This window comes from Cololabis saira, chromosome 19 (genome assembly GCF_033807715.1).
Source record: "Cololabis saira isolate AMF1-May2022 chromosome 19, fColSai1.1, whole genome shotgun sequence".
Lineage (NCBI taxonomy): Eukaryota > Metazoa > Chordata > Actinopteri > Beloniformes > Belonidae > Cololabis > Cololabis saira.
Window position 1 is genome coordinate 17,952,115 of NC_084605.1, and position 26,536 is coordinate 17,978,650.

A 26,536-nucleotide genomic window follows, 5' to 3' on the forward strand; every position below is an offset into this window, starting at 1 on the left:
GTGAAGGAAAAGCTTAATCGGTCCACAGCTGTGAACATCTGCAATGGAATTCATCCCAATAATCCTGAACAGGAAATGAAAAAATAAAGGTTATATATCACCCTTCAAAGTAAAAGCTTAGATTTTAGGTTTGGACATTTAGGTTGATTTATATCAAAGTGGATTATGGATATGGACGATTAACTGTGTTATTTATTTTATTCAGTATATTATCTGCCTATTTAGCTATCATTACCATAATTCTACTAGCTGGCTTTGACTCGGGTTTGACTATTTTACTAAACTATGAACCAGAAGTTCATTTCCGGTCGGACGGTGATCCTGAAGTTAACTTGACAAGTGTCACAGGGTCGATTAGAAGAGGAGTCGGAGTCTGTAAGTCTCATTCAATGTCATCGCCGCTCATTCTGAATAATGTTACCCTTCAAATGGTTGACAGGTCGTTTCACCTGCGTGTGCCAGTGTTTCTGAGCCGCTTTTAAACGCCCCACATGTCAGGGCGACCAGTAGCCTAGCCACTAGCCCTGACTAGCTCAGAGCTGAGCTGTGTTTATGTCGTTTCATGAGACTCTCATTTCATCACGAACAAACTGGCATTTAAGATTTGGTTCTCGCTGTCAGAAACGATATTTGGCTTTGTTAAATGCCGCATAAATCCTAGGTTTTGTTGGATTTGTTGCAAGAGACCCTCAACTCTGAACATCAATCAATCAATCAATCAATCAATTCATATTTATTTCGAGCAATGAACATAACATAAATGACCTGCGTGCTACATAAAATTAAACAAATACCTTTTATCAGGTTTATCAGGTGCAGGTTCAAAATACAAATTAATTCGTCAACACTCGAAAGGGAGTGGGAAGAAGAAAACTTATTTAATCCCACCCCTGTTTCTCATTAACAACTTGACATATTCTTTTTTTAAGGCTTCCTCCTGTCTCAACATTTGAACCAAAAAAAAATGAAAAAAAAGACCTATATCAAATTATATTTAAAAAAAAAAAAATTCTACAGTTCACCTCACCTAAATTCACACACACAGTGGCCATGAAATGCAGATGCATTTCATGGCCACAATGCGTGCAAATCCAGGAACAATGTATATAGTAATATTTATGGTTAACCGTTAACTTATATTTATAATAAACCGTTAACTTATATTTATAATAAATACCAGCAATGGTAATGGTAACATGCCAATATTAAAATCACATTTTTTTCTGATATCATCCCTCTGTATGCTTTTTGTTTAAGGAAAGCTTTAACATTTGTACGACGGAGTATTAGGGCCAAACTAAGACAAAAAAAATTGGAAATTACGAGAATAAAGTCATAATATAATGAGAATAAAGTCGTAAAATTACGAGAATAAAGTCGTAATAGAATAAAGTCGTAATATTATGAGAATAAAGTCATAATATTATGAGAATAAAGTCGTAAAATTACGAGAATAAAGTCGTAACATTACGAGAGTAAAGTCGTAATGTTGCGAGAATAAAGTCGTAATAGAATAAAGTCGTAATATTATGAAAATAAAGTCGTAATATTATGAGAATAAAGTCGTAATAGAATAAAGTCGTAATATTATGAGAATAAAGTCATAATATTATGAGAATAAAGTCGTAAAATTACGAGAATAAAGTCGTAAAATTACGAGAATAAAGTCGTAACATTACGAGAATAAAGTCGTAATATTACGAGAATAAAGTCGTAAAATTACGAGAATAAAGTTGTAACATTACGAGAATAAAGTCGTAATGTTATGAGAATATAATTTATGAGAACTAACAGGAAAGGGCTTCTTCTCCCTGTGTTAAAATGAGGAATATTGAGCATCTTGTGAAGTTATATTTATATATTTATAATATAGTACGACTTTATTCTCGTAATATTATGACTTTATTCTCGTAATTTTACGACTTTATTCTCGTAATTTTATGACTTTATTCTCATTACATTATGACTTTATTCTCGTAATTTCCTTTTTTTGTTTTTTTGTTTGGCTCCGTCGTACATTTGGTATTATGTCTCGACTTTATTATGAGAGACCAAACCAAGCACTTTAAGTCGTCTTGTAGGAAATAGCATCCGCTGGCTGCAAACTAGTCATAAACTTGTAAGTGAAATAAAAGGCTTTTAGATCATCTTTAACTTTTGCTTTGGCATCATTGCACTAAGTTAAAGTCTGGATTCGTGGCAAGTCCAAGTATGAACATTATGATATGGCAGTGTTTTCCACCCCTGGTCCTCAGGACACTGTCCTCCATGTTTCTGATGTGTCCCTGCATCAACACACCTGATTCTAATTAATGGTCCTCATCAGCTCCTCATCCAGATCTGCACGAGTCTGTTGGTGAAACAGCTACTGAAGCAGGGAAACATGTAAAACATGCAGGGCAGAGGGTCCCGAGGACCAGGGCTGGGAAACACTGAGCTATGGCTGTCATTAGAGAAGAAAAAGTGGGGGCTTTATGGGAAAAATCCAGTTTTCTGTGCCTGGAAAACTCCAACATAAACAGCCTCACTCTGTTTGGACCCGTGTCTGTGTGAAAATAGATAACACAGTCAGCAGTTCAGATTGACATCACACACCCAGATACCCAGCATCCCGTCTTTATCTAACTTCACATCATTCAGGATTTGCTCTGCCTCGGAGGTGATGGCAAAGCGGGATGGAAGGGTGAGGGGATGAGGTGAAGCCAAATGGCTGACTAGATTGATCTGCTATGAGCGATGGTGTGTAGACGAGGTTCAAAGTTTGATTTTCTACTGTATCTCTGAGGGTAGTTTAACCAGTTGAACACTGATGCTAGAAAAATCACATAACATGTCTGAGGAAACAGGATCCATCCCTCCATTCATATATATATATATATATATATATATATATATATATATATATATATATATGAAAAACCCTATACACTGCTCAAAAAATTAAAGGAACAGTTTTTTATCAGGGTATGGCATGAATTCAACTGCACTTTTCTGATAAGGTTTTGGTCAGGTACGTGGCCGAGGGGGTTGTTAATCAGTTTCAGCTGCATTGGTGTTGATGGAATTAACAACAGGTGCACTAGAGGGTCAACAACGAGATGGCCTCCAAAACAGGACTGGTTTTGCAGGTGGAGGCCATTTCAAGTTCCTCCCTCTTGATCTTTCCTAACTGTTTTTCCACAAGTGTTGGCTTTAGCTAGAGTCATTATCACGACTGGGAGCATGAGGCGATTTCTTAACCCTCCTGAAGTTGTGCAGATATTCCAACTCCTTCAGGATGGCACATCCATGCGTGCTGTTGCAAGAAGATTTGATGTGTCTCCCAGTACAATCTCCAGAGCACTTTGAGTTTTGGGGTGTCTATATACTGAGCCCTCTGTAGGCTGAAAAAGTTCCTGAGACATTAAACTGTCCATATCAGTATAGATATCCAACATTTTTTTTTCATCATTGAAATCTGATGTGTTTTTAAAGTGTTCCTTTAATTTTTTTGAGCAGTGTATGTATATACATATATATATATATATATATATATATAAATGCTGCTGCAACATTTTTTTCCCTCAGTAAACAGAGAGTCTTGCCCCTTGGCTCAGCTCTCTCTTCACCACAGCAGACCAGTACAGAGTCCACACCACTGCAGATGCAGCACTGATCTGTTTCCTCACTCAGGCACAACACCCCAATAAACTTAGTTTCTCCATTTGAGGCAGCATCTCCCTTCCAAACTCTCAACTCTTTGAGTTGTGACCTTATTATGATTGACGGTTTTATTTGTTTATTCATTTTGCCCAAGTAATCCCAGGAGTTAGGATGTCCAAGGCCATTTACTCCTGGTGGGGTTCCCAAAGGTAAACTGATCTATTAGTAACCAGTTACCTTAAAATATATGCAGTAGGGCTGTTCGATTTTGCCCAAAAATAAAATCTCGATTTTTTTCTCTCAAAATCCGATTTTCAATTACGATTACGATTATTTTGTGAATTGACAAAAGGCAAAGAAATGATTTCAAATATGCTGTTTTTTTATTGAACATTTGCCCCATTGGGCTTTAAGTGCAAACTTTGCTCTTATTAAACCAAAAATGAATGAATAAAGTGCAAAGCTCTGTAAATAAGTTGAAAAAAAGTTTTAAAAAATATAATAAAATATAAAGTTTTATCTCTGAAAAAAAAAAAATCAGCAAATCAGCACTCACAGTAAGTTATATTTCCAATTAAATAAAACAAGACATTTTCTAATTAAACTAAACTGGGTCTTTGCATGCTAAATAATAATGCAACCCATGAAGGAGGTAGAGGTGTGTAATGTCAGTCATTACATTTGCTATTCACATTTGCAAGTTTTTTGCAAGGAACACGAGCCGGTCTACCGCATCTGGCTTGAGGGATGCCCGGTGGCATGTTACAACGCCCCCTCCTACACTAAAGAGCCTCTCCGATGGGGCACTTGTCACAGGTATTGAGAGGTATTTCCATCAATCATTAATATGGTATCAATCATTAATATGTGTGCAGACAAGGTAAAAAAAAAAAAGAGTGAAAAATCGATTTTACGAGTTTCACGTTTTAACATCGTTCTAATTACATAATCGCGATTACGATTTAAAATCGATTAATCGAACAGCCCTAATATGCAGACATCTTTGTTGAGTGTTAGGTTTGCAGCTCATCCCAGAATGCTTGGAATCAGTATCACAAGTACCCCACACACATTTTATTTATTTTTTTCATGGAGAGTTTGGGACCTTCCAGTGTTTTGCTACCAAATTGAAATGTACAGATGTGTGGGCTCTGATCGCTGTGCAGCTGATACTCAGCAGCCATTGGCTCTTCTGTATTTGAAGTCTATCTGATACGTCCATTGGTCCCGGGAGTGGGCCAGATGAGGGGTGATTGCAGAGATTTGTACAGAGACCCAAAAATCAAGAGCTTGCTACCTCTCACCCGGACTTGGCTAACCAGAGCCCCCTGGAGGAACCGTGCCCTGGGGAGGGCCTCTTTGTTGACTGCCCAGCCTTTACCCGTGAGGTCCAGCTGGAGGGGCCATGTGGGTCGGGTCCCTGGCTACCAGAGACGGGGTTTAGTTTAACAGAATTCCCAGTAATGCAGCATTGACCAGCCATGTTATGTACTTTACTGCATTCTTCCTTCTGTAAGGTCCTTTGTCCAGTAAGTAGATTTCTTATCATATGTTGTGAAATAATCTGCAGCTGCCGGAAAACGTTGAAACATTTTTTTCCCCTTCTTCCTGTCTGTCATCAGTCCTGAACTTGGCTGTAAACAAATAACAGAGCTGGGATTGGAGAGGATTTGTGTGTTTTTGTTCACGATTCTCCTGAGATGGACGTAGGCGTGTCCGAGTCCCACGTGTTTGTTAACTACAACCCCAGAGCCCTCTTCTCCCAGTGAGGCGCATGTGCATCCTGGTGTTGTGTGCTCCTCTCTTTCATCCCGCATGGCCCCCCATACTCTTCTCTGTTGGCTTACCTCCTCTGCATTGTTTGAGTTTTAGCTTAAGCAGCCCAAAGTCTCAGAGACATCTAGAAGCATGTCCTTGGCTCGCCCAAACACAGTGAGCATTATTTGCTGCTTGCAGGAGCTTTTAATGCACAGACAGGCTTCAGTGTGGCTTTGAATGCCTTTTAGTGTGAATTTGTGTGTATGTGATTTGAATTGCTTGTGCAAATTTTTTGCGAGCAAATGATTTTTAGTCTGAGTGAAAGGGCACATTGAAACAGTATCTGCAGTTGTTTTCAAACTGGGTCCCGCAGACCTGCAGGGGAATGGAGGAGCAAGTGGAAATGTAATCTTTTTTTAATGGCGTCAGCGTCATTTTAGTAGCTGTCCATTGTCAGAAGGCGATAATTGTCTCTTAGCTGCTGTTTCCACCATTATTGATGTCTCTCAGCAACATGGATGTTTTTCTGGATGCATCTTGAAGCTCAGCTTTCAACTAGTTTGATCAACAACAGCATTACTCGTTACTGGTAAACAGAGGTTGACTGATATCGGTTCTTCTCAGGCTGATGCCAGTTTTTAGAAATCAGAGCCATTGACGGCTCATGAAACTAATTTGTCTGTCTCTCTCTCTTTTTTTTTTTGGCTTTTAAGGTTTTGTTCAGAAGTTAATACTCTCTGTAATCCCATGTTCTCTTCTAAAAATATACTAAAATCCTCTGTTGTATGGGTCTTCGTTTCAGCCAAAGTCGACCTCAGATGAACAACAACACAGTATGACTTTTCTTTTTTTTTTTCACCACTTTGGATTAAGCTGTCAGTTTAACATCCAGACGATCAACAAGGATGTCTATATTTGATAAAAATAATTCCGCCAACGTTACGTAAACTTCTTTAATTACAGTCATTATGAAGAAACACAGACCTTACCTCGGATACGTTTGCTAGCTTGTACTACAGTTAGTCAGTGTTAATCACCAGAGTTGATGAGTTAACCTCCGATTATGGAGCTACCGAAGACCGGATGTAAAGTTATAACCTTAAATTTAGTGTTGATGGATTGTCTGAGTTGGCAGGACTTACTGATGGGTTAATTGTGCAGAGGTCAGGACTTTGACAAGGTCAATCCAAAACTTTGATTCTTTTATTTTTTTTAGCTATTGTGACCTAAATTTGCCCACGTTTTTGTTTCACACAAATACAAGGATGAAAAAAAAGAAAAAAACAGAAGAAAAAAAATCACATAAGGAAAATATTTAAAAAAACAAAACAACAGGAAGAAATATGTGTGAGGAGTCGTTAGAAGCCTATAGACTTATATGAAAACCACACCCAAACAATATACTAAAGTTAAAATATTAACAAATATAAAAATCACAATTACATATTAAATGCACAAACTGAACATTTCCTCTAAAGGAAAAAGTGAAAAAAAATAAAAAATAAGGGGTCCTATTATTCTAAATCAAATGATTTAGAGAGCAGAGCATTTTTAAGTTTCTTTTTTTACATGGACAGTAACAAAGATAAATCAATTAAATGTACATAATCTTTCCACATGATAACTGCACGGTATTTAATAGAAAACTGACCACGGGATGTTTTATACAATGGAAGATGAAGTTTCTTAATCTGTCGGGTTGAATAACTATGAACTTGAGAGTTATTAACAAAATAGTATCTAAATCCATGAGGTAAATCATCAGTCTACGACTCCTCTGGTGTACAGAGCAGTGGCTGCAAAAACAAGCCCAGATCATCTCACCTCCACCGCTGTGCTTGGCAGTAAGTGTTTCTGCTGAAATGTTTCGTTTTGTGAAACATGATGCAGAGACTTCAGGCCAAAACATCTGCTTTTATGAGGTCTGCCGTCCTGCTGATGATCACTTCAAAATAGGGCTGTTCGATTTTGCCCAAAAATAAAATCTCAATTTTTTTCTCTCAAAATCCGATTTTCGATTACGATTATTTTGTGAATTGACAAAAGGCAAAGAAATTATTTCAAATTTGCTGTTTTTTTATTGAACATTTGCCCCATTTGGCTTTAAGTGCAAACTTTGCTCTTATTAAACCAAAAATGAATGAATAAAGTGCAAAACTCTGTAAAATAAGTTGAAAAAAAGTTGAAAAAAATATAATAAAATATAAAGTTTTATCTCTGAAAAAAAAATCAGCAAATCAGCACTTGCAAACATACAGTAAGTTATATTTCCAATTAAATAAAACAAGACATTTTCTAGTTAAACTAAACTGGGTCTTTGCATGCTAAATAATAATGCAACCCATGAAGGAGGTAGAGGTGTGTAATGTTGTAAATTGCCCATTTTTCTTTTTAGCTTTATTTTTGTTAAATATTGGCTCAGCAAAAAAAAAAAAACGTGTTGTTCGTTGAATTCTAAGACCCATTACAAACAGACAGTTTTTGTTATGTTTTTATACAAAAATAACAGGATTAAAAGAGGTGGTGATAACTTTTGCAGACGACTGACATGTGCAGAAGTTATTTGTAAGGAGTCGCTAATCTGTTTGAATTCAGGCTGGCTGCTGCTTTCGTTTCCGTCTCGCATGACCACAACGCTGCTCAACAGATTGTACTTGACACTAGCCAATGCTTTCTGCATTTGCTATTTTTATATTTTGCAAAAAAACAAGTGGCCTGTGAAGTCATTTCATGAACAGAACTTGTTAAATATGGCTCAAGAGGTGACAAGTGCTGAACACTTTAAATGTGCTGTAAGACACGGCCGCTGGACAAACACTTGTTATATCTGGGTTTAGGTGGGGCGTCCTGCTGGGTGCACGGCGGATCATGGAAGCAGTGAAGGAGGGTCATAAGAGCAGCATAAGCTCAGGGAAGATGGTTGCTCTTGCTGCGGGGCTTTCTGTCGGGGCCACGGTCGGCTATATCGTCTACCGCCACATAAACAGCACCACCACCAGCAGCAGTAAGTATCTGCAATTCAGACGTTCCTGTAAGAAGCCCAATGTGTTGAATTGACTACTTCAGGGGTCGGCAACCCGCGGCTCTTTAGCGCCGCCCTAGTGGCTCCTGGAGCTTTTTCAAAAAAAAAAAATCATTTTTTTCCCCTTTTTCTTCTTTTTTGCTTCCTTTTTTTCTCTTTCTTTCTCTTTCTTTTCTCTTTTTTTCCTTTTTTTCTTTCTTTTCTTGTTTTTTTTTGCTTTTTCTTCTTTTTTTCCTTTTTTTCCCTTTTTTCTTCTTTTTTTTTCTTCCTTTTTTTCTCTTTCTTTGTCTTTATTTTCTCTTTTTTCTCTTTTTTTCCTTTTTTTTCTTTCTTTTCTTGTTTTTTTTCTTTTTTCTTCTTTCTTTCCTTTTTCCACTTTTTTTTCTTCCCTTTTCCTTTCCTTTTTAATCTCGACATTTCGACTTTTTTCTCAACATTTCGACTTTTTTCTCGACATTTCCACTTTTTCTCAACATTTGAACTTTTTTCTCGAGATTGTACTTCAACATTAATCTCAACATTTTGACTTTTTTCTCTAAATATTGACTTTTTTCTCCACATTTGGACTTTTTTTCGACATTTCTCCTTTCACCATTTGTCTTCATTCTAAGGCTGATACAAGACCTTTCATTTTTTACGGCTCCAGACATATTCGTTTTTTTGTGTTTTTGGTCCAATATGGCTCTTTCAACATTTTGGGTTGCCGACCCCTGGACTACTTGCATGTTTTTGTATATTTTCCTGTAATGTTTATAATAACTACCATGAACAGGTCAGGAAGACAACACTGAGGTTTCCAAAATGTCCCTTCCTATCGAAGTCTACAGGAACATTTCCAGAAGTCAGTCCACGTTTTTGGATACAGTGAGTAGTTCATACCTCATTTCTCTGCTAACATGGACAAACTGGTCACTTGCTGATTAAAAAGAAAAAAAAAAAGTATGATAGTAAGATACAGGAGTTGAACAAACATCTCACTTAACAAACCTAATGGGATCCAGTAAAAACCGACCCAGCAAGCAAAGCCAATGCACCACAAACTATAAATGTAGCTCATCTGCTGATGGCAGAGAGCGGCGTGCACATGTCCTGGAGATACACATCATAGGAACATCTTTACCTTGAAGCAGTTAAATCCCTAATCTATTTAGGGCTGAAAATGCTCATGATGGTCTTTTAATTTGTGTTTAGTGAGTGAAATGCCCCACAGAATTGTCTGTGCATGCAAACAGAGTCACAAGAGGATGCAAAAATTGGATTTTATAGTTGATCACATGTCTCCTGCTTTTTACACAAGCAGGCTAAACAACTCAGACTAAATCCAGCCACTTAGCTGATCTCAGAACAATGACGACAATCTGAATCTGCCAAAAAGACGCTGCTCCAGTAAACAGATGAACTGAATTCATTCAACATTTACATATCAAAAGTAAAGGTTTTTCCAACTTATGAGCACATATTTTTTTTGTAATCAAATGGGGAAACAGTACACTCTTTTTCAGTTCTAAATATGTGTGTATCCTAATGTAACAAAACATGAAGCAGCGATGAACGGGCCCTCGCACGTGCAAACCATTCAAAAGTTATGGCAGAAAATAGTAACTATCAAATATCGACCAATCAGAAGAAGCGGCGGGGCTAATTTGCACCAATTAAGGTCAAGGACTCAAAACCGAGTCCGATGGCACCACCCACGACTCTTTATGTCAAACCATTCAAAAGTTATGTCAGAAAATAGTAACTACTACTAGTATCACTTCCTGTTTAATGTTGAAGTTTGACGCGGCGCCACGGCCACGGCATTTCACGAAAACTCACGTCTTTTGTGTCTCCTGAGCGAGTCTTATGTTGAACGGGCGATCCTGCTAGGAGGAGTTCGTTAAAGTATGACACGTGAAAATGGCATAAATTTCGCCAAAATTACACAATTAATTTAAAATGGCCGACTTCCTGTTCGGTTTCGGCCATGGCGCCAAGAGACTTTTCTTTAAGTTGCGACATGATACAGGTGTGTCCCGATTTTCGTGCATGTACGTCAAACCGTATTGTGGGGCTTGAGGCACGAAGTTTTCTAGGGGGCGCTGTTGAGCCATCAGGCCACGCCCATTAATGCAAACTATTAAATATCAAATTTTTCGCCAGGCCTGGCTTGCGTGCAAAATTTGGTGACTTTTGGGGCACGTTTAGGGGGGCAAAAAGGCCCTCATTTCTTTGGAAGAAAAGAAATGTAAATTCCTACAGATACAATAGGGCCTTCGCACTGACAGTGCTCGGGCCCTAATAATCGGGTACTCCCAGGTCTTTAAATTGGGTAAATACAACCTCACATAAACAACTCATTGCATTTTTGACCATGCCACCTTTTACGTTGTGAAAATCAAAGACAAAATGCAGAAGAAGTGTATTTCCAGAAGACCTTGCAGTTGCAGAGTCAGCTTTGCACTGGATTATCTACGAATATATTCTAGAGTGAGATGTGAGACCATCTCTCCATCAGGTGGAGTTGATCATTCAAATAAAACAATGATCCCAACATATGTTGCTAATATTATTAGCAAATCTACTTCAGAACTGCTGAAGAATTTAAAGACCTCAACCCAACTGAAACATGTGATGGTAGCTTGAAAGGTTTGTGCATCAACAAACGTGTGCAAGCCTCAATGTACTGAGTGGATATTACAAAGAAAAGTGGACTGAAAAGCCTCCACAAACATTGGAGAGATTGATAAATTCATACAGAATCCCTTCACATCAAGTCTTTACTGCCAAATGTGGTGTACGAAGATTGATTTGTATAATCAGGGATGTGTAGTTTTGCAGCCTCGAAAAACCGCTGGGTGGGGTTGTTTTGTTGACCCTGTGCTTGTTGGGTACGATGTAGGCAGGAGATGACATCATTCAGCCCTCAATGTCTATTATAAGGCAAGGCAAGTTTATTTCTACAGCACAATTCAACAACAAGGTGATTCACAGTGCTTTACAAAGACATTAAAACATACAAAAAAAGCATGATTTAAAGTTTAAACAAACAAAACATGATAATAAGATAAATAAATAAAATAAAACATAATATAATTTACAGGTTTATAACCTAAGTGGCTCTAACCCAAAAGCATTTACAGGAAAGTCAGTCTTGTCATTGTTAGCCACCATTGCATACATGAACACAGAAACCATCTCAGCTCCTTCAGTGTCCATCTCGTCATTCTAGTTTTATATACTTCTTCTATTAGGTCGGTTTATCCTTTTATTTATTGGAGGCTGGCAAACATGGGAAGTGGTGCGCCACTGCCACCAAGTGGTATGGCATGGTAGTTTTCTAAGTCAGTGGATCCTATTGGGTCTGTCACTGCGACGACTGTAGACTGGGCTCTTCCACTAGTACCTACTGTTCTTGGCTTGGCTCCACTCGACTTTAGTGGGGCTAAAAATGCAAATTCACCAGGCTGCAGGCCAGTGATTGGCCAGAGAGTAATGTCTCATGTCTCTTCCCACCCGCCATATTTAAAACCCAGCAACACGATACTTACTTTACAACTAAACTTTGGTACAGCGAAAAAATGGCGAGCAAACCTACTCTGTGCCTCGTTGCCGACGGCCACGTCCAGAGGAGGCTGGACGGGCCACCGTGTTTCGGGCTGCCCTGCCTTGAAGGCCCCACCCACAGTGAGGTGGTACTGAACTGTGATGGAAAATGACTGAGACCAACGTGGGTAGAGTCGGAAACTGTATGATGGAAAACGTGCATTAGAAGAACTGGACGAACCCACAGATTTTCTAAAGAATGAATTTAAAGCCTTTTTTTTGCTCATATGGTGTGGCACCAGGTTGCAAATGGACAGAATGAACAGGCCCGGGAAGTAGGGATGGGCGGTATGGACAAAAAAATGTATCACGATAATTTCTGGCATTTATCCCGATAACGATAAAAATGACGATAAAAAAAATACCAATTCAACTCCATCTTTTTAACTATAAATCTATTAGATCCGCCATGTTTGTTACACAAAAACCTCATCAACGGGAATTTTTCTTTCTTTCTTTCTTTCTTTCTTTCTTTCTTTCTTTCTTTCTTTCTTTCTTTCTTTCTGGCTCATTTCTTTCTTTCTTTCTTTCTTTCTGGCTCATTTCTTTCTTTCTTTCTTTCTTTCTTTCTTTCTTTCTGGCTCATTTCTTTCTTTCTTTCTTTCTGGCTCATTTCTTTCTTTCTTTCTTTCTTTCTTTCTTTCTTTCTTTCTTTCTGGCTCATTTCTTTCTTTCTTTCTTTCTTTCTTTGTGGCTCCTTCCTTCCTTCCTTCCTTCCTTCCTTCCTTCCTTCCTTCCTTCCTTCCTTCCTTCCTTCCTTCCTTCCTTCCTTCCTTCCTTCCTTCCTTCCTTCCTTCCTTCCTTCCTTCCTTCCTTCCTTCCTTCCTTCCTTCCTTCCTTCCTTCCTTCCTTCCTTCCTTCCATCCATCCATCCATAAATCAGCTTTAGACAAAAACGTCATCAACGGGAATTTATCGTTTTTACCGTGAGATACAAATTCTTACTGTGGGGAATTTTTTTGACGGTTTATCGTGAACGGTAAAATATCATCCATTCCTACCGGGAAGCTGAAGGGAACATTTGATCCCCATTCAGACATGATGTGGTCTCTGTTGTTTCATAGCTTCTGGTTCTGTATTTGTTTTCCACTTCAAAATAGAAGGCCGTAGGAACTTCATGGTCCATTTAATCACATTTCTGTTTTGATTGATTGATTGATTGATTGAATTGTTTATTGATTGAATTGTTTTGCTGAGTTTTTTTCCTCTGTAATCGTTTGTTTCAGGTAACTCAAAAGTCTGGAGCTCACGTGACGGTTTTGTCAAAGTCGGAGGAGCCTGGATCCAAGGAAACTGTGTGTTTTCTTCTTCAGGGCTTAAAAGAGCAGGTCCTGCTGGCTCGTTGTGTCCTGGAGAACCTGGCTATCAACTGTGAGCCAGCAACAGAGGTTTTGGAGGTTCCTCAAGCCTCCTTTGGACGGATAATAGGTATTTTTTTTAATTTCAACCGTGTCGGATTTCTTTAGATCAGTTTTGTTTTGAACACTTATGTCAAGATAAAGCTGATGTTTTTTTGGTCTAATGAATCCCATACGATGATGGTTTCCTTTCATCTAACACCAGCGGCTCTAATCCTGTTGATATAAACTACTATACGTGGCTTATATCTACTATCTGTCTGGAATAAGACTAAACAACTAACGCTGCTGTTCCATCATTTCTCCACTTTAACTGTAAATCCCCTGAATCACAGGCAGTTTTGTTTTCTTCAGATGTTTCATTTCTGATAATGATTCGAATGGTTTTCAAGTCAGCCAAATCTCTGAGAGTCTTTAATTTAATAAGTAAACTGTTAGGTGGGAAGTTAAGTGATAAGTATCCGTGGTTTATAGTAGCATGGGCTCCTTGTAGATGAATGAAAATGAGTCCCAAAGGTTTTCAGTTCATCTCAACCACATTTGTTTGTCTTAATTCAGACATGAGGTTTAACAAAGTCTTAGTTAAAAGATAAACTCAACATTGAAAAACGCTGCGATGAGAAAGTCTGTGTTTCTTGTTTTAAATCAGGTGTTTGGAGTTAGTTCAGTCAACTTTGAGTGTGTTGACTCTGAATGAATCCAAATATTCTCACTTCTGCTGGCGCAAGATGTAAAGCCTTGCTTATGTGGTGAAATATGTAGACTACATGCACACTGGCACGTTAAAGGTGCGGGTATGGTTCTGCGTCACACACACGCAGAGCACACGGCGCACCCGTGACGCCGTCACGAATCGTTCAGAGTTCTCCGTCTCTCCATTTGGTCGCGGTGCAGTACCCCCCGCGGCCACTAGTTAGCGATCTTTTTCTGAATGGTTTATCCGACTTTTTCCGGTCACAGTAAATCAAAGAAATAAGGACAGCTATTGTGCAAAAACCAAAAACAAAAAAAATCACATATAAACGAAGAAAAAAGCCCTGGAAGTTCACTACTGATTCAAACCGGAAACCGGAAATGCTTCGCTTTCAAACGAACCAATCACAGCCCTCTCGGTCTGCGTGTGGTCGGCGTCTCCTCGACGCGTAGTTACAATTTTCGGGAGGTGCACGTCAGTGACGGCGCAGGTGACGGCGTGTCCTCTGCGTGTACAAAAACCACACGCCGTAGGCACGGCGTCGTTTTGACGCAGAACCATAATTCAGCCTTAAGATATAAACACTTGATGTCATCTGTCTGCTGTTCATACAACCTTAAGGTAAAGATAAATCGAGAGCATAACTTTTATTTATTTCATTTTTTAGAGAAATAAACTGCCATTCCCGTAGGGTCGGTAATACTTTGTGTTTATCAAAATCTCTGTTTCCAGTTGCGGTCGAGTTGGTTGAAAATGTTGCATGATCACGGGTTGTTTCTAACCCTACCTGCGTATCCCGGGTCCCCATCGCTAGATTTCACATCCATGACAACTGATGGTAGTTTGTTTATTTTGTACCATATCAGTAAAAGTTTAAAGCATTAAAAGTGTTGTATATGGATGCTGAGTTTGGGAAGTGACTGGTGAAAGAAGCTGACATGCTCATCGTGTGTTTCTCTTTTTTGAGTCCAGATAAACTAGAAGAATGTTGAATGAATGAATGAAGTTTATTCAGTCATTGCAACACAAAACAACACCAAAAAAACATTGTACACAGCATTAACATTTCATACAAAACCAAAAAAATGTGTTGAACAATAACTGAAAAGGCATAGGCTGAAGCAAAATGCTTATAAAAGCCTATCCTATAGTACCAACTTTCTATTTTTGGCTACCGACCTTCAGAAAACCAAAAAGAGAATAGAAAAGCAAAGAAACAACAAAAGGCAAAGAAACAATAGAAAAGCAAAGAAACATTTACAGATGGTCAATTGCACTTATAAGCTTCAAAAATAGCTTTACAAACCATTTTCTTAAATACAACAAAAGAATGACATGTTTTTAAATTTATGTTGGCATTATTCCACAATTTAACTCCAGTGATGGAGACATCTCCTTTTCATACCTTTTTTAGCTATTTGTACTGTATATGTTCATGGGGATGTAACAGGTCTTGGACAACAGTGGAGCTGAACACAGCTCGTAGTTGTTGGTTCAGATCAGATCAAACAGAGCGGAGGTTCCTCTCATGAAGGGTGGGTTTTGACAGGACACGAACCCGTACATGTGTGTGTTTCAGGGCGCGGCGGTTCAAGTTTGAAGCTGATCACCAGGACGACAGGAGCCAAGGTGGCCTGTTCCAAGGAGAAGACACATGGCCCGGGAGCGAAGGGCAACATAACCATCACAGGGACCAGACAGGAGGTGAAGCAGGCCAAGGTGAAGGAGGACTCTCATCTGGAAGATCTGGCCGTGCTCAATGAGATGTTCTCTTACCGCTCAAGTGCAACTCTTGATTTCTGTTCTGATGTTTGCAGGAGATGATTCTAGAAAAAGTCAGAGAGGATGTGATGGTGAGGACGAAGATCTCTGAGTCTTCTGCCCTTCGTCACAAACGCGGCCATACTGTTGAAAATCAAAAGCCAGACATTGTGGAGACGCCGTTGCTGCTGCGCCTGAACAACAACGAACCCATCTGCCTAAAAGAGAAGAATGGACGGGTCCATGCTAATGGAAACACTGGAGAATCCCAAAATATACTTGACCAGATGGAGGAGGAGGAAGAGGAGGAAGAAGAAGAAAGGAGTCTCTCCACAGAGTCACCCACCGACACGTCAAAGTTTGAAAGTTAGTTGTTGGGGTTGTCTGTAATGTGTCTTTGAGTCCAGTTATTCATCTGAAGGATGACGTTCGTCTCCCTCTGTGTGGCAGTCTCCAGCCCAGACCTGAGCTTCCAGCCTGACGAACACTTGGAGGTCTACGTTTCTGCCTCAGAGAACCCCAACCACTTCTGGATCCAGATCCTGGGGGTCCGCTCGCTCCAGCTGGACAAGCTGACGGAGGAGATGAACCGCTTCTACAGCAGCGGAAACCCAACAGTAAGGCAGCCCAGTGCACCAAAGACCTGGTTGTCTTCATGGATATCACCAGTCTGCAGTTGAAGGTCGTTGTTGCACAGTTTAACCGCTGCGTCCAAACACGGCTGCAAACAGCATTTATAGAACACATTTAACACACAAACTACCTGATTATCACTCTCCTCATCCTGCAACCCTGCTACATTTAGAGTTGGTTAAACGTCGTTTAGCTTGTCTTAATCCAGCTGGTGTTGTGGGTCTGCAGGAGCAGCGGGTGGAGACCATAGTGGTGGGGGACATCGTTGCCGCGCCGTACCAAAACCACGGCACGTGGAACAGGGCAAAGGTGCTGGGAGTCCTGGGCTCGGGACTGGTGGACCTTTACTACGTAGACTTTGGGGACAACGGGGAGCTGCCCAGGGACGGTCTCCGACGCCTGAGGTGTGGTGTGTGTGTGTATATGTGTATGTATATATATATATATATATATACCGGAATTAGAATAAAAACTAAGACAAAATAAATGCAAAGAAGAATACGCTACTTCTTCTTTAGCAGATAGAAGTAGGTAGAAGCAGATTTCAAACATATAGATAAATAAATACCGGTTATTTTCTCTTGGTTCTGTCCCGTTTTAATCAGCAAAGTTGCTGCCGTGTTAAAAGACACTGTTAGGAAAGATCTATTTAGGTACAAACATGTACATCATTTACAGCTCAAAATCCTTCTGTACATGTAGTAAATATCTAATCTAACAACATAAATATCTGCGGCTTGCATATCTTTTTTTAAAAATAGAGCTGATGCGGCTTATATACAGGTGCGGCTTATAGTCCAGAAAATACGGTAGATATATATATGTATATATATATATATATATATGCTTGATAAAGAGATTTATTCAAAATTGAAAAGAATTAATATTTTATTTTTGGTTGATTTAAAAAAAAAAAAAAAAAAAAAAAAAAAAAAAAATCAGGATACCCCTCCTTAATCTATAACAATGCTTTAAAAGTCTAGATAAAAGGATTTCTACGTAATTTGGGCATAAACAGACATTTGTCTCCTGAAAAACGTCCGTTTTCTCGTTTTGGACCACAACGTGGGACTCATCGGGATCATTGGTTTATTTATAAATCAGCCCATTTCATCCCGAACCAATCAGTCGTTGCATCTTTAGTAAAACTACACGATTATCAAGAGAGTTTGATTAATTTATTTAAAGAAACAAAACATGTAGGAGAAGCTGGGTAGAAAACTGTTCCTGTAGTCCTGACTGAAGATTACGTGACTGAAGAGAACTGGGGCCTCATGTACAAAAACTTGCGTGGATTTCCTACTGAAACATGGCTTACGCTTAAATCCAGAAAACGTCCTACGCACAAAAAAATCCAGATGTATGAAACTGTGCGTAGGCATGAATCTAAGCACATTTCCTTTGTACATCCCAATCAACGTGGAATTGAGCGCACATGTAGGAGTACCAGACTCCTCCCTGTCCACGCCTCCATTTAAATATGCAAATGTATTTTAATAGGCCCTCGAGGGCCGGTTTCCCTGTTTAATTGCACCATGATACAAGGAGCTGTGTCATCAACAGAACTATCCAGACTTTGATGACAAGCTGGTGACGATCATTAATTAGAATCAGGTGTGTTAAAGCAGTGAAACATATAAAACATGCAGGACACCGGCCCTTCTGGGATTCAGTTTGACACCTGTGACATTTTTTTTAATTTTTTTTTTAATATTCTTTATTTCATTCAAAAAAATAAAATAATTCAATACAAATACAAATGTTCATAACTCGTGAATGAAAAGCAAGCAGAAAGAAGAAGAATCTTATTTGATCTGCCCCTTTTTCCAAGAAATAACTTCACAAATAACATAAATTAATCATATAATCTGTACATTAATGGAATGAAAATGCTTCCTGTTAACGTACACATATTCATCCAGTGATGGTGCTTTTATAGCAATGTTTGTGCAGTCGATAGCTCTGATTACATTAGGAAAACCGGCTAAATATTCTTTCTCTTCTTACTGCGCCATTTGTGATATCTTCTAACACTGCCAAAGCTGCCATTGTTGTTAACGGTATTTCTGCACCACTTTGCTTTTCTATCCACTCGTGTAATTGCAGACATTTGAATGTGTTAATTGTTCATCAGTGTCTCTGATATGCACATCACTCTGAGGGCTAATTGTTTTCACATTATTAACAGTTTCCCAGCATCCCCACTAAGTGTCGCCAGCGGACCAATAGCTGTGGAAACGTGCGTACGCCAGCCATGAAGTTGGCGTCAGGCACCGCACATTTCCACGGTCATTTCACTCTTGATACATCTGAACGTTTGCGTGGAAAAGGGCATACGCCATGTTTTTGTGCGTACGCACCCTTTGTACATGAGGCCCCTGATGTGCAGCAAACAGACTCACCCGCCGCTCAGATACGTGGAAAACAGCGGAGAGGGAGCACATACGGGTTAACTTGTTTATATCGTCAACATGATAAGAATCATCAGAAGCATGAAAGGATAAGTTATAGCAGATGGAGCAAACGCAGCTCCTTTAGAACCACAGACCAGAAACTGGTGTGTTTTCAGCCAGTACAGAAGAAAACTTAATTCTAACTTTGAATTAAATTGCCTGAAACAAATGATCAGCAAGGAAACAAAAAAAAAATCTCACTGACACCCTTATTTTTGTCAGAATCATGTTGGAATTGGAACAACTCGATATATTTAAAACTATTTTTACATCCCTTCAGTTAGAACAGCGAGCACCAACAGTCCACCTCAGAGGTAAAGTGCTGATGCTGAGCTCAGAGTTTTTTATTGACAGTCAAAAGACCTGCACACGATGTAAGTTGCACTAAAAAGCTCCTGTGGAGCAGCAGCTGACTGGCAGATGTAATAAATGTGATAGACTTCAGTTTGTGACTGCCATGCCCCCCTGCTGTAGTTCTCTGTAGCAGGTCCTCCCCGTCTCGTCTGCAGCTGGTGTGAAATGCTCCTGTTTTATCCTCACTTCGCTGGCTTCCTGTCCATGTTAGGTGTAATTGTAAGAAGCGGGGAGGAAAATAGAAATCTTATTATAAATGTTTTTGACGTCTGTGATGTGTTCCTGTTTCTTGTCTGTCCTTCTCATTTATGGCATCTCTAAACTGTTTCTGAGGGTTCTGCTGTGCTCATGCTGCTGCTGCAGAGGGCTTGTTGTTTTGCGCAGCATGAGCAGTTATTAACAGCTTCTGCTTTTGCTGCATCCAAATTTCAGGAGCGACTTCCTCAGCTTGCCTTTCCAAGCTATTGAGTGCAACTTGGCAGGAGTGAGACCAAAAGGTAAAAGGCTTTGTTGAAATAATCAAATCGCACAAACACAAACCTGACAATATGGCAGAGGTGTCAAAATAATCTCTTGCAGTTCACTGAGATATCACACTTTAATTTTAGCCTCTTTTCCAATCGGTATGAGTGGATTGAACCCGCTCTGCTGCCGTTTCAGGGGAGGCGTGGACCGAGGAAGCCCTGGGCGAGTTTGAACGGCTGACATATTGTGCTTCCTGGCGGCCCCTGCAGGCCAAAGTCTGCAGTTACTCCCATTCGGAGGTGTCCTCCTGGCCCACTGTCAAGCTGTATGACAACGAGGGACAGGTGAGCTGGCTTTTTTTTGGATTCCTACACATCTGTCTGTTCATACATGATATTTAAGAAAAGAAACCTGCCCCCTGCAGGTGTTGGACATCGGTGAGGAGCTTATACGGCTGGGTCACGCCGTCGGCTTCCAGGAAGATTTGAACGGGGGCGCTGAAGGCGACAATCTCGGCTCCCTGCAAAGGATGTTGGTGAGTGGGATTATATTTAACTATTCACCCGAAGTGCTAAGTAACATGTCACAGAGCCCTATCCGTACATTTGTGAAGTTACACACAATGTTGAACATTTCAACATGGAGCTCACTGAAGACTGGCTTTTTCTTGGAGCTTTTTCTCAGTCGATGAACTGCAACTTCTCATATTTCAGTCAGAATTTTAGCGTGATTACTTACCACCACTAAAAACAATATGTTTTTAAATATCGCAACAGAAGAGTGCAGATATTTGGCAATAAACACAAAGTCTGTTTGATTTTTATCTTTATCAGGTGCTGCAGTCGGACTGTTTTGCTCTACATATCTTTTAAAAACAGCTGCAGGCTCGTTCCAGTTGCTCTGAGCGTCCGTTGTTCAGCTCAGATCGGTGCTTTGTTTTCAGAGAGGCGACCGCAGAGAAGTTGATCACAGACGAGGCAGAAAAGGGAAGTGAAATGTTCACAGCCCTCTGCCTGATGAGCTCTCTCTCCGTCACCCTGTCTGAACCGTGAAAAATAACCGTTGGCGTGCCGTGAAGACTGACTGAGATGTTTAATCAAATGATGCCATCACGTCAGAAGTTCAGACTTCATACATCTGCTTTATATTTAACTTAATTTGAAGATATCTTCACCACTTTCATTTTTTCTTGCAGAATGATGTGATAGGAGCGTCATCAGAGCTCAGTCTCTCTTGCATCAGTTTATCAGGTGAGTAGAAACATCTTAAATCCGATGTGATGTTGGTCTTTTTTCCTTTTTTTTGTACGGGCCAGAGTGCCACGGAAGAAAGCAGGACCTTGTTGCAAACAAAGATCTTATCAAGGATCCTGAATACTGCAAAAAAAAAAAAAAACTCAAAAATAAATTCACATTAGCTACAAATGGTGAAGAACAACATCTGTGAAAAATACAGACCCGGTCCAGTCCGGACAGACACAACAAACAGTCTAGTTGTTGGAGCTGTTGAGTCGTGTTTAACCTGTGTGTGTTTCCTTTTCATTTATTTGGTACCTCAGAAGCTGCTTCAATCTCAGGAAGTGTTGATGATGTCATAGACGATGATCTGCTCGGAGACCAAAGAGACAAATAAAGGTATTTATTGTTTCATGGCAGCTGAGTGAATGATGTACAGATGTGGACACGTTTCTTGGCATCCTTTCATGAAAAACAACCTCCGCCCATAACGGGATCTGATCAAATTGAGGGACGTCTATCTTTATTTATTCCATGTTTAACACAAGTCAGACTTTGCTTTTGACTTTTGGTTTAGCTGAATATTTTATATAATAAATAAAAATGGCTCATGAGATGTGCCAAAAGTCTCCGCTCTTACATCGTCAGTCCAAAAGATGTTCCTCAGAAATGTTGTCACTTGTCAACGAGCCTTTTAGCATATTCCATTCTAGCTTTTCTTTTCTTTCTAAATAACGGAGTGCTCCTTGGATCTTGGAGTTCAGCTTGTATGTCTTCGGAGGTTTTCCTTCATTATCAACGTGGAGGTGCATTTACTCTTGCAGCCACATCCAGACAGGTTGGCTACATGCCCGTGGACCAATGTTTTTTAACTGTAACTGCCTCGTATCTGTCTGATCTTCTGCTGCCGCTGCTTGAAAAAGAGATCTGGGATCTCAGTGGGACCTTCCTGGTTAAAGAATAGCTCAATAAATAAGTCCAAATCATGCTTTCTGATAATATTTACAGCTTTAGTCACAGGAACCAGGAATCTGCTTGGCCATGGATCTCTAGCCTATACATTTATTATCAGTCTTTCTGAGCTCCTCAGACAGCTTTCACCTGTTGAGCACATGCTAATACAAATCTACACATTGGTGAGTTTTATTTCTTTGGATGTAGTGAATGGTTGGTAAGCATATTAAGGATGCCTGTCATACTAATTCAGGATAAAAATCAGCGTGACATTTCTCTAAAATCTTTTTCACAGGCACCAATACATTTGTCCAGATTGTGTTTTAGGTTATTCTTGTAAAATACAGATTAAATCCTGTCTTTTCATAGTTTTGTTGGTTTACTCTGCCACATACTAGTCTACTAGACTACACAGGAGAGCTTTTTATTAATCATTCCTCAGATGGATTAAATATTTGTTTTGAGTAGGTGTAAGGATACCAACAACTTTATCCACATCTGTATCTGGTAAAATTATGACGTTACCCTCTGTTTTGTGCCAGCACTGACCATCCATTCCTCCGCTTTGGTCCTGTTGAGAGAAAGATGTTTCTTTGTCCGACTGAAACTCAACCGGATAAATCCTCGTGGTGGACCAGCATCGGTTTGAGCGTGCCTCGCTTCTTTCCAGCCATTTTCACATCTTTGTTTTGCCTTTACAACATCTCTTGTACCCAGTGCTGCTTTGTTTAAATGTGATGTTATTATATTTTGTGTTCATAAAATTAAATCGCCTACAAAAAAATGGAAACAAAAAGAGAATGTCAGTATTATTGAAAAACACTGTGACATTAGTTGGTTACAGCCGGGAGACAACGGGTTTGTCCTTTAAAAAATTGTATTTTTCTCTCTAATTGTATGCTAATTTAAGTTGAATATATCAGAATTCAGAAGTTATAATATTTTGAAAATGAAAATATAATTATTGAATGTGGTTCTCAGATTGTGTTCAGTGTACAAATATGGCATTTGTTGTGTTATAAGTTGAAGAACTTTTCTTTTTTTCTTCAGTATGTTATATTGCCATATATAACAATAAAGACTCTATTTTATTTCATTTGCACTGTTTCTGTCTTTTTAAAATCTTTCCATGCTGTTAAAAGTATATTTATAGAGCTCCAAGGGGGAAAATGTGTTGTTGCAATGTGAATTTCTTAAAAAAAGAACATTCCTCTGACTATTAGACATTTAAAAACTGAAATACTTGTAGTTTGGCAGAGGTTTCATGGGTCTTCATTCATTTCTTTGCAGACTTGTGTTTTGTTTTTGCTCCAGTCGATGACCTCCTTTCCCAACGGACCAATCACGAGAAAGTAGGTTACGCTCGCACATGCGCAGTGGCGGCGGAGTAATTTGTTGATATCGAGCTTGGTTTGTATTCATTTACACTTTAATATTCCCCCGCGAACTAAAACCCCCAGCGTGGGGCTTTTATTTGCATCGGGCAGCAGAGTCCACCACATCTTCATCTATGTGACGGGCTGATGGAAGACACAAGGGATTTGGTGAGTGACTTTAAAACATTTGTTCGGGCCGCGAGCCTCGGACTCGGAGCTAGCTCCTTTGTTGTTATCGCTTGTTCTCCTTCACCAAACCCCCCCCAAAACACCCACTGGCACCAAACAAACCAGCCTGTGGTCTGCTTTATTTTACACACTAAAAAAACGCAGGGGTGTTGCACGTATTAGAAGAGCTCAAACGCTTTTGATAATATCTGGAAAAACAGGTTTCCGCTAGCTTGCATTAGCACACCTAGCACTACAAGCTGTTTCTAAAATAAACTATATATGCCTGTTACTGCTGCACTTTGGGATCTGTGCTGATTGGTTTTGGACTGAGGTGGGTTTAAATGCGACTTGTGTTGATCTGAGGAGGAAGTAAAGAGGCTGTGACAACAGCAAACACTTGAATATTGTTCCGGTGTTGTGCCGCAAAAAGCGACCCGCAGTGGAACGCGCCCCAGCCGCGGGAGCGCGCATTTAAAACAATATCTGCCCTTTGGACCGGTGTGGTGCCAAAAAGTGATTGCCTGCCAGAATCTGATTTCTCCCCTGAAAATGGGTCTTTTTTACCTGCCAAAAATTGATTGAAGGCCAAATACAGTTAATGGAAGGTTGTTTCTATGTAAATATGATTTGATCTCATTCTTGAGCTTCATAATTTATTTATTTATTTATTTTAGATCCCCATTAGTTGCTGCCTCAGCAGCCACTATTCTTCCTGGGGTCCAACAGTACAAATATACATTTCTAAAAAACTTTTACAGTACAATAAAAAATTTTAGTTATACAGAATAAAACAAAGTAGATAACAAATACAAAGAACAACAACTAAAAAGAAAAACAAGACAAAAAACAAAAACTAAAGATAATAAGAAGCAGAAAACAATGAAAAAGAAAAAAGAAAATTAATTTTCCTAAATGAAAAAAACAAATAACAACCAAAAACAGATAGATTAAAGATAAATCCAAGTACAACTAAAGATAAATAAGTTCATACTAAATGAGGCAAATACAAAAACAAAAAAATGGCTAAAACCATTAGACACGATCTAAAACAACCAGTTTCTTTTGAACTTCCTTTCTTAGTTTCCTCTTGAAGCCAACTCTGCCACTAGTTGAAATAAGATTTTCTGGAAGTCTATTCCAGTAAGTAACTGCCCTGTACATTACTGTTCTTTTTAGTGCATGGGTTTTAGGTTTGGGCAGGGTGAAATGACCTCTCGTGGCATGTCTAGTATGATAGCTGTGGCTATCACTAGCAAGAAGCAACTGAGAAAAGAGATAATTTGGTGTATGACATGTGTAAATATTTTTTTAAAACAGTGTCAGGCTACATGCTAGTCTGTCATTGACTTTCATCCATGAAAGTTTATTATGCATTTTTTCGACACTATATCTATACGAGCAATCATATAATAATATAAACACTAGAGCTCACAGGATTGCTTTTAACTCTTTTAAAGGACCATTACAACACAAAATAGGCATTTTCACATCACCTGCCAAAAATTGATTGAAGGCCAAATACAGTTAAGGAAAGTTGTTTCTGCCTAAATATGACTTGATCTTATTATTGAGCTTCATAATCTGAAAATCTGACGTTTTAGCGCTGTCGCTCAACGGGCTGCTGTGCGCGCTCCCGCGGCCAGAAATCAGAAGAAATCAGATTCTGGCAGGCAATCACTTTTTGCCACAACACCGTAGCTGTCAAGTTTTGGATTCAAAAATACAGGACATCTTCCGCCGCTGTCCCACCAGCCCAACCGAGGTCCAGTATCTTACATTTTAAGAAAGATTTACGAGAAATCTAAAATAACTACCTGTCAACCACTTACAAACTACAATTATGTTCCAGAATCTGAAATGCTGTGTACTTCCTATGTGTGTAATTCCTACAATAGGCAAAAAAAGGTGAATTAAATCACATTTATTTATTTTAAATATATTCAGTTAATATACACATTAATTGTCTTCAAGTGAAACATTTAAATTTTCTTTTAATTTGTCATTTTCACTCATGTGGCTCTCTGGTGCTGCTGACGGACATCGGTCCTTCCCCCGTGAGAGACTCTAAAATCCCCCCATCCTGCTCCTCTTTAGTAAATTCGGTTTCCCATTTTTAGAGATATTTCCACGAAGTCCACTTTTTGGCAGAAATGTCTTTTCTCTCGTTACATCCATCCATCTCTGATTTGTTGTTCCGAGTTTGCTCCGTTGTCGCCTCTAACCTCGCGAGAACTTCCATCCAGGCTACAGTATGGGGCAGTTCTCGCGAGGCTAGTAGTGACAATTCAGTTTGCAGTTTAAAAATTATTATATTAAATTATTAAATATTATATTATTAAATTATATTATAAAACAGGAAATTTACGGGGAAATACTAATACGGGAGGACGGTGGGAAAGAGGGGGGAAATACGGTAGTTTCCCAGCCAAAACGGGATACTTGACGGGTATGCTTTTGACCCGACATAAAAGGACTCCTGATGATGATATTTTACATTATATGTATTTCTCATTTACACACATGCAAAAAAGAAAGCAAAACCATTATGATAGATTTTCTTTATTCATCCTAAACAGAGAAATTCCTGTTACACCAGCGGGGTTGGCCACTGTTTAATGATGATGATGATGATGATGATTATTAAAAGAATAATAAAAGTATTTATGTCACTTTTCTCATAAATGTTGCAGGGTGTAACAAAGCAGCAGAGGAGCAAAATCATTGTAAACAACTTGAGACAGCAGCAAAAAGAAATTCCAGGGTGGCATTCCCTTCACTAAAGAGATACAATTTAGAGAGTTGAAAACGATAAAAGTAACGGCCATAATACAGATGGGGACAAGGCAGCCAGAATTAGCAGCAATATTATATATATATATATATATATATATATATATATATATATATATATATATAATTTGTGTGTGTGTAGGATAAAAGGGCCCTCTGAAAAAGGTTTAAAGCAGGGATCCTGTGGTCCTTTCTGCTTCGAGGTTCCAGGGAGCTTTTCATAGATGGTATCCTGCTGACCTTGGTTGTAACGATTGGACACGTGAGTTACTGTTGCCTGTCTAT

The 26,536-nt window shown here is 39.2% G+C and overlaps 2 protein-coding genes and 1 long non-coding RNA gene across 5 annotated transcripts in view; all 3 read left to right on the forward strand.

Moving 5' to 3' along the window:
• Positions 1-310: 310 nt before the first annotated feature.
• tdrkh (tudor and KH domain containing) lies at positions 311-20,998 on the forward strand. Of its 2 annotated transcripts, XM_061708642.1 has the most exons (13): positions 314-375; positions 5,265-5,407; positions 8,238-8,404; positions 9,195-9,286; positions 13,234-13,435; positions 15,639-15,778; positions 15,877-16,186; positions 16,271-16,437; positions 16,682-16,857; positions 19,693-19,757; positions 19,921-20,069; positions 20,150-20,260; positions 20,921-20,998. In XM_061708642.1, the coding sequence occupies exons 2-13, from the start codon at positions 5,343-5,345 to the stop codon at positions 20,981-20,983; spliced, it is 1,707 nt and encodes a 568-aa protein (XP_061564626.1). In that variant the 5' UTR covers positions 314-375; positions 5,265-5,342; the 3' UTR covers positions 20,984-20,998. The 2 variants fall into 2 exon arrangements, with proteins under 2 accessions (XP_061564627.1, XP_061564626.1); XM_061708643.1 differs by lacking the exon at positions 5,265-5,407 and having other exon boundaries at positions 311-375.
• A 210-nt stretch (positions 20,999-21,208) lies between these two features.
• On the forward strand, positions 21,209-23,010 carry LOC133419455 (uncharacterized). The gene is made up of 2 exons (XR_009770515.1): positions 21,209-21,359; positions 22,457-23,010. It is a non-coding gene; the product is annotated as an uncharacterized LOC133419455 (long non-coding RNA).
• Positions 23,011-23,288: 278 nt separating this feature from the next.
• The window catches only part of mbtd1 (mbt domain containing 1), a 29,233-nt gene continuing 25,985 nt past the window's right edge, over positions 23,289-26,536 (forward strand). For both annotated transcript variants that reach the window (XM_061709238.1, XM_061709239.1), the window contains exon 1: positions 23,289-23,458. In XM_061709238.1, the coding sequence (XP_061565222.1) occupies positions 23,438-23,458 (21 nt within the window). In that variant the 5' untranslated portion in view covers positions 23,289-23,437. The remainder of the gene's footprint in view (positions 23,459-26,536) is intronic.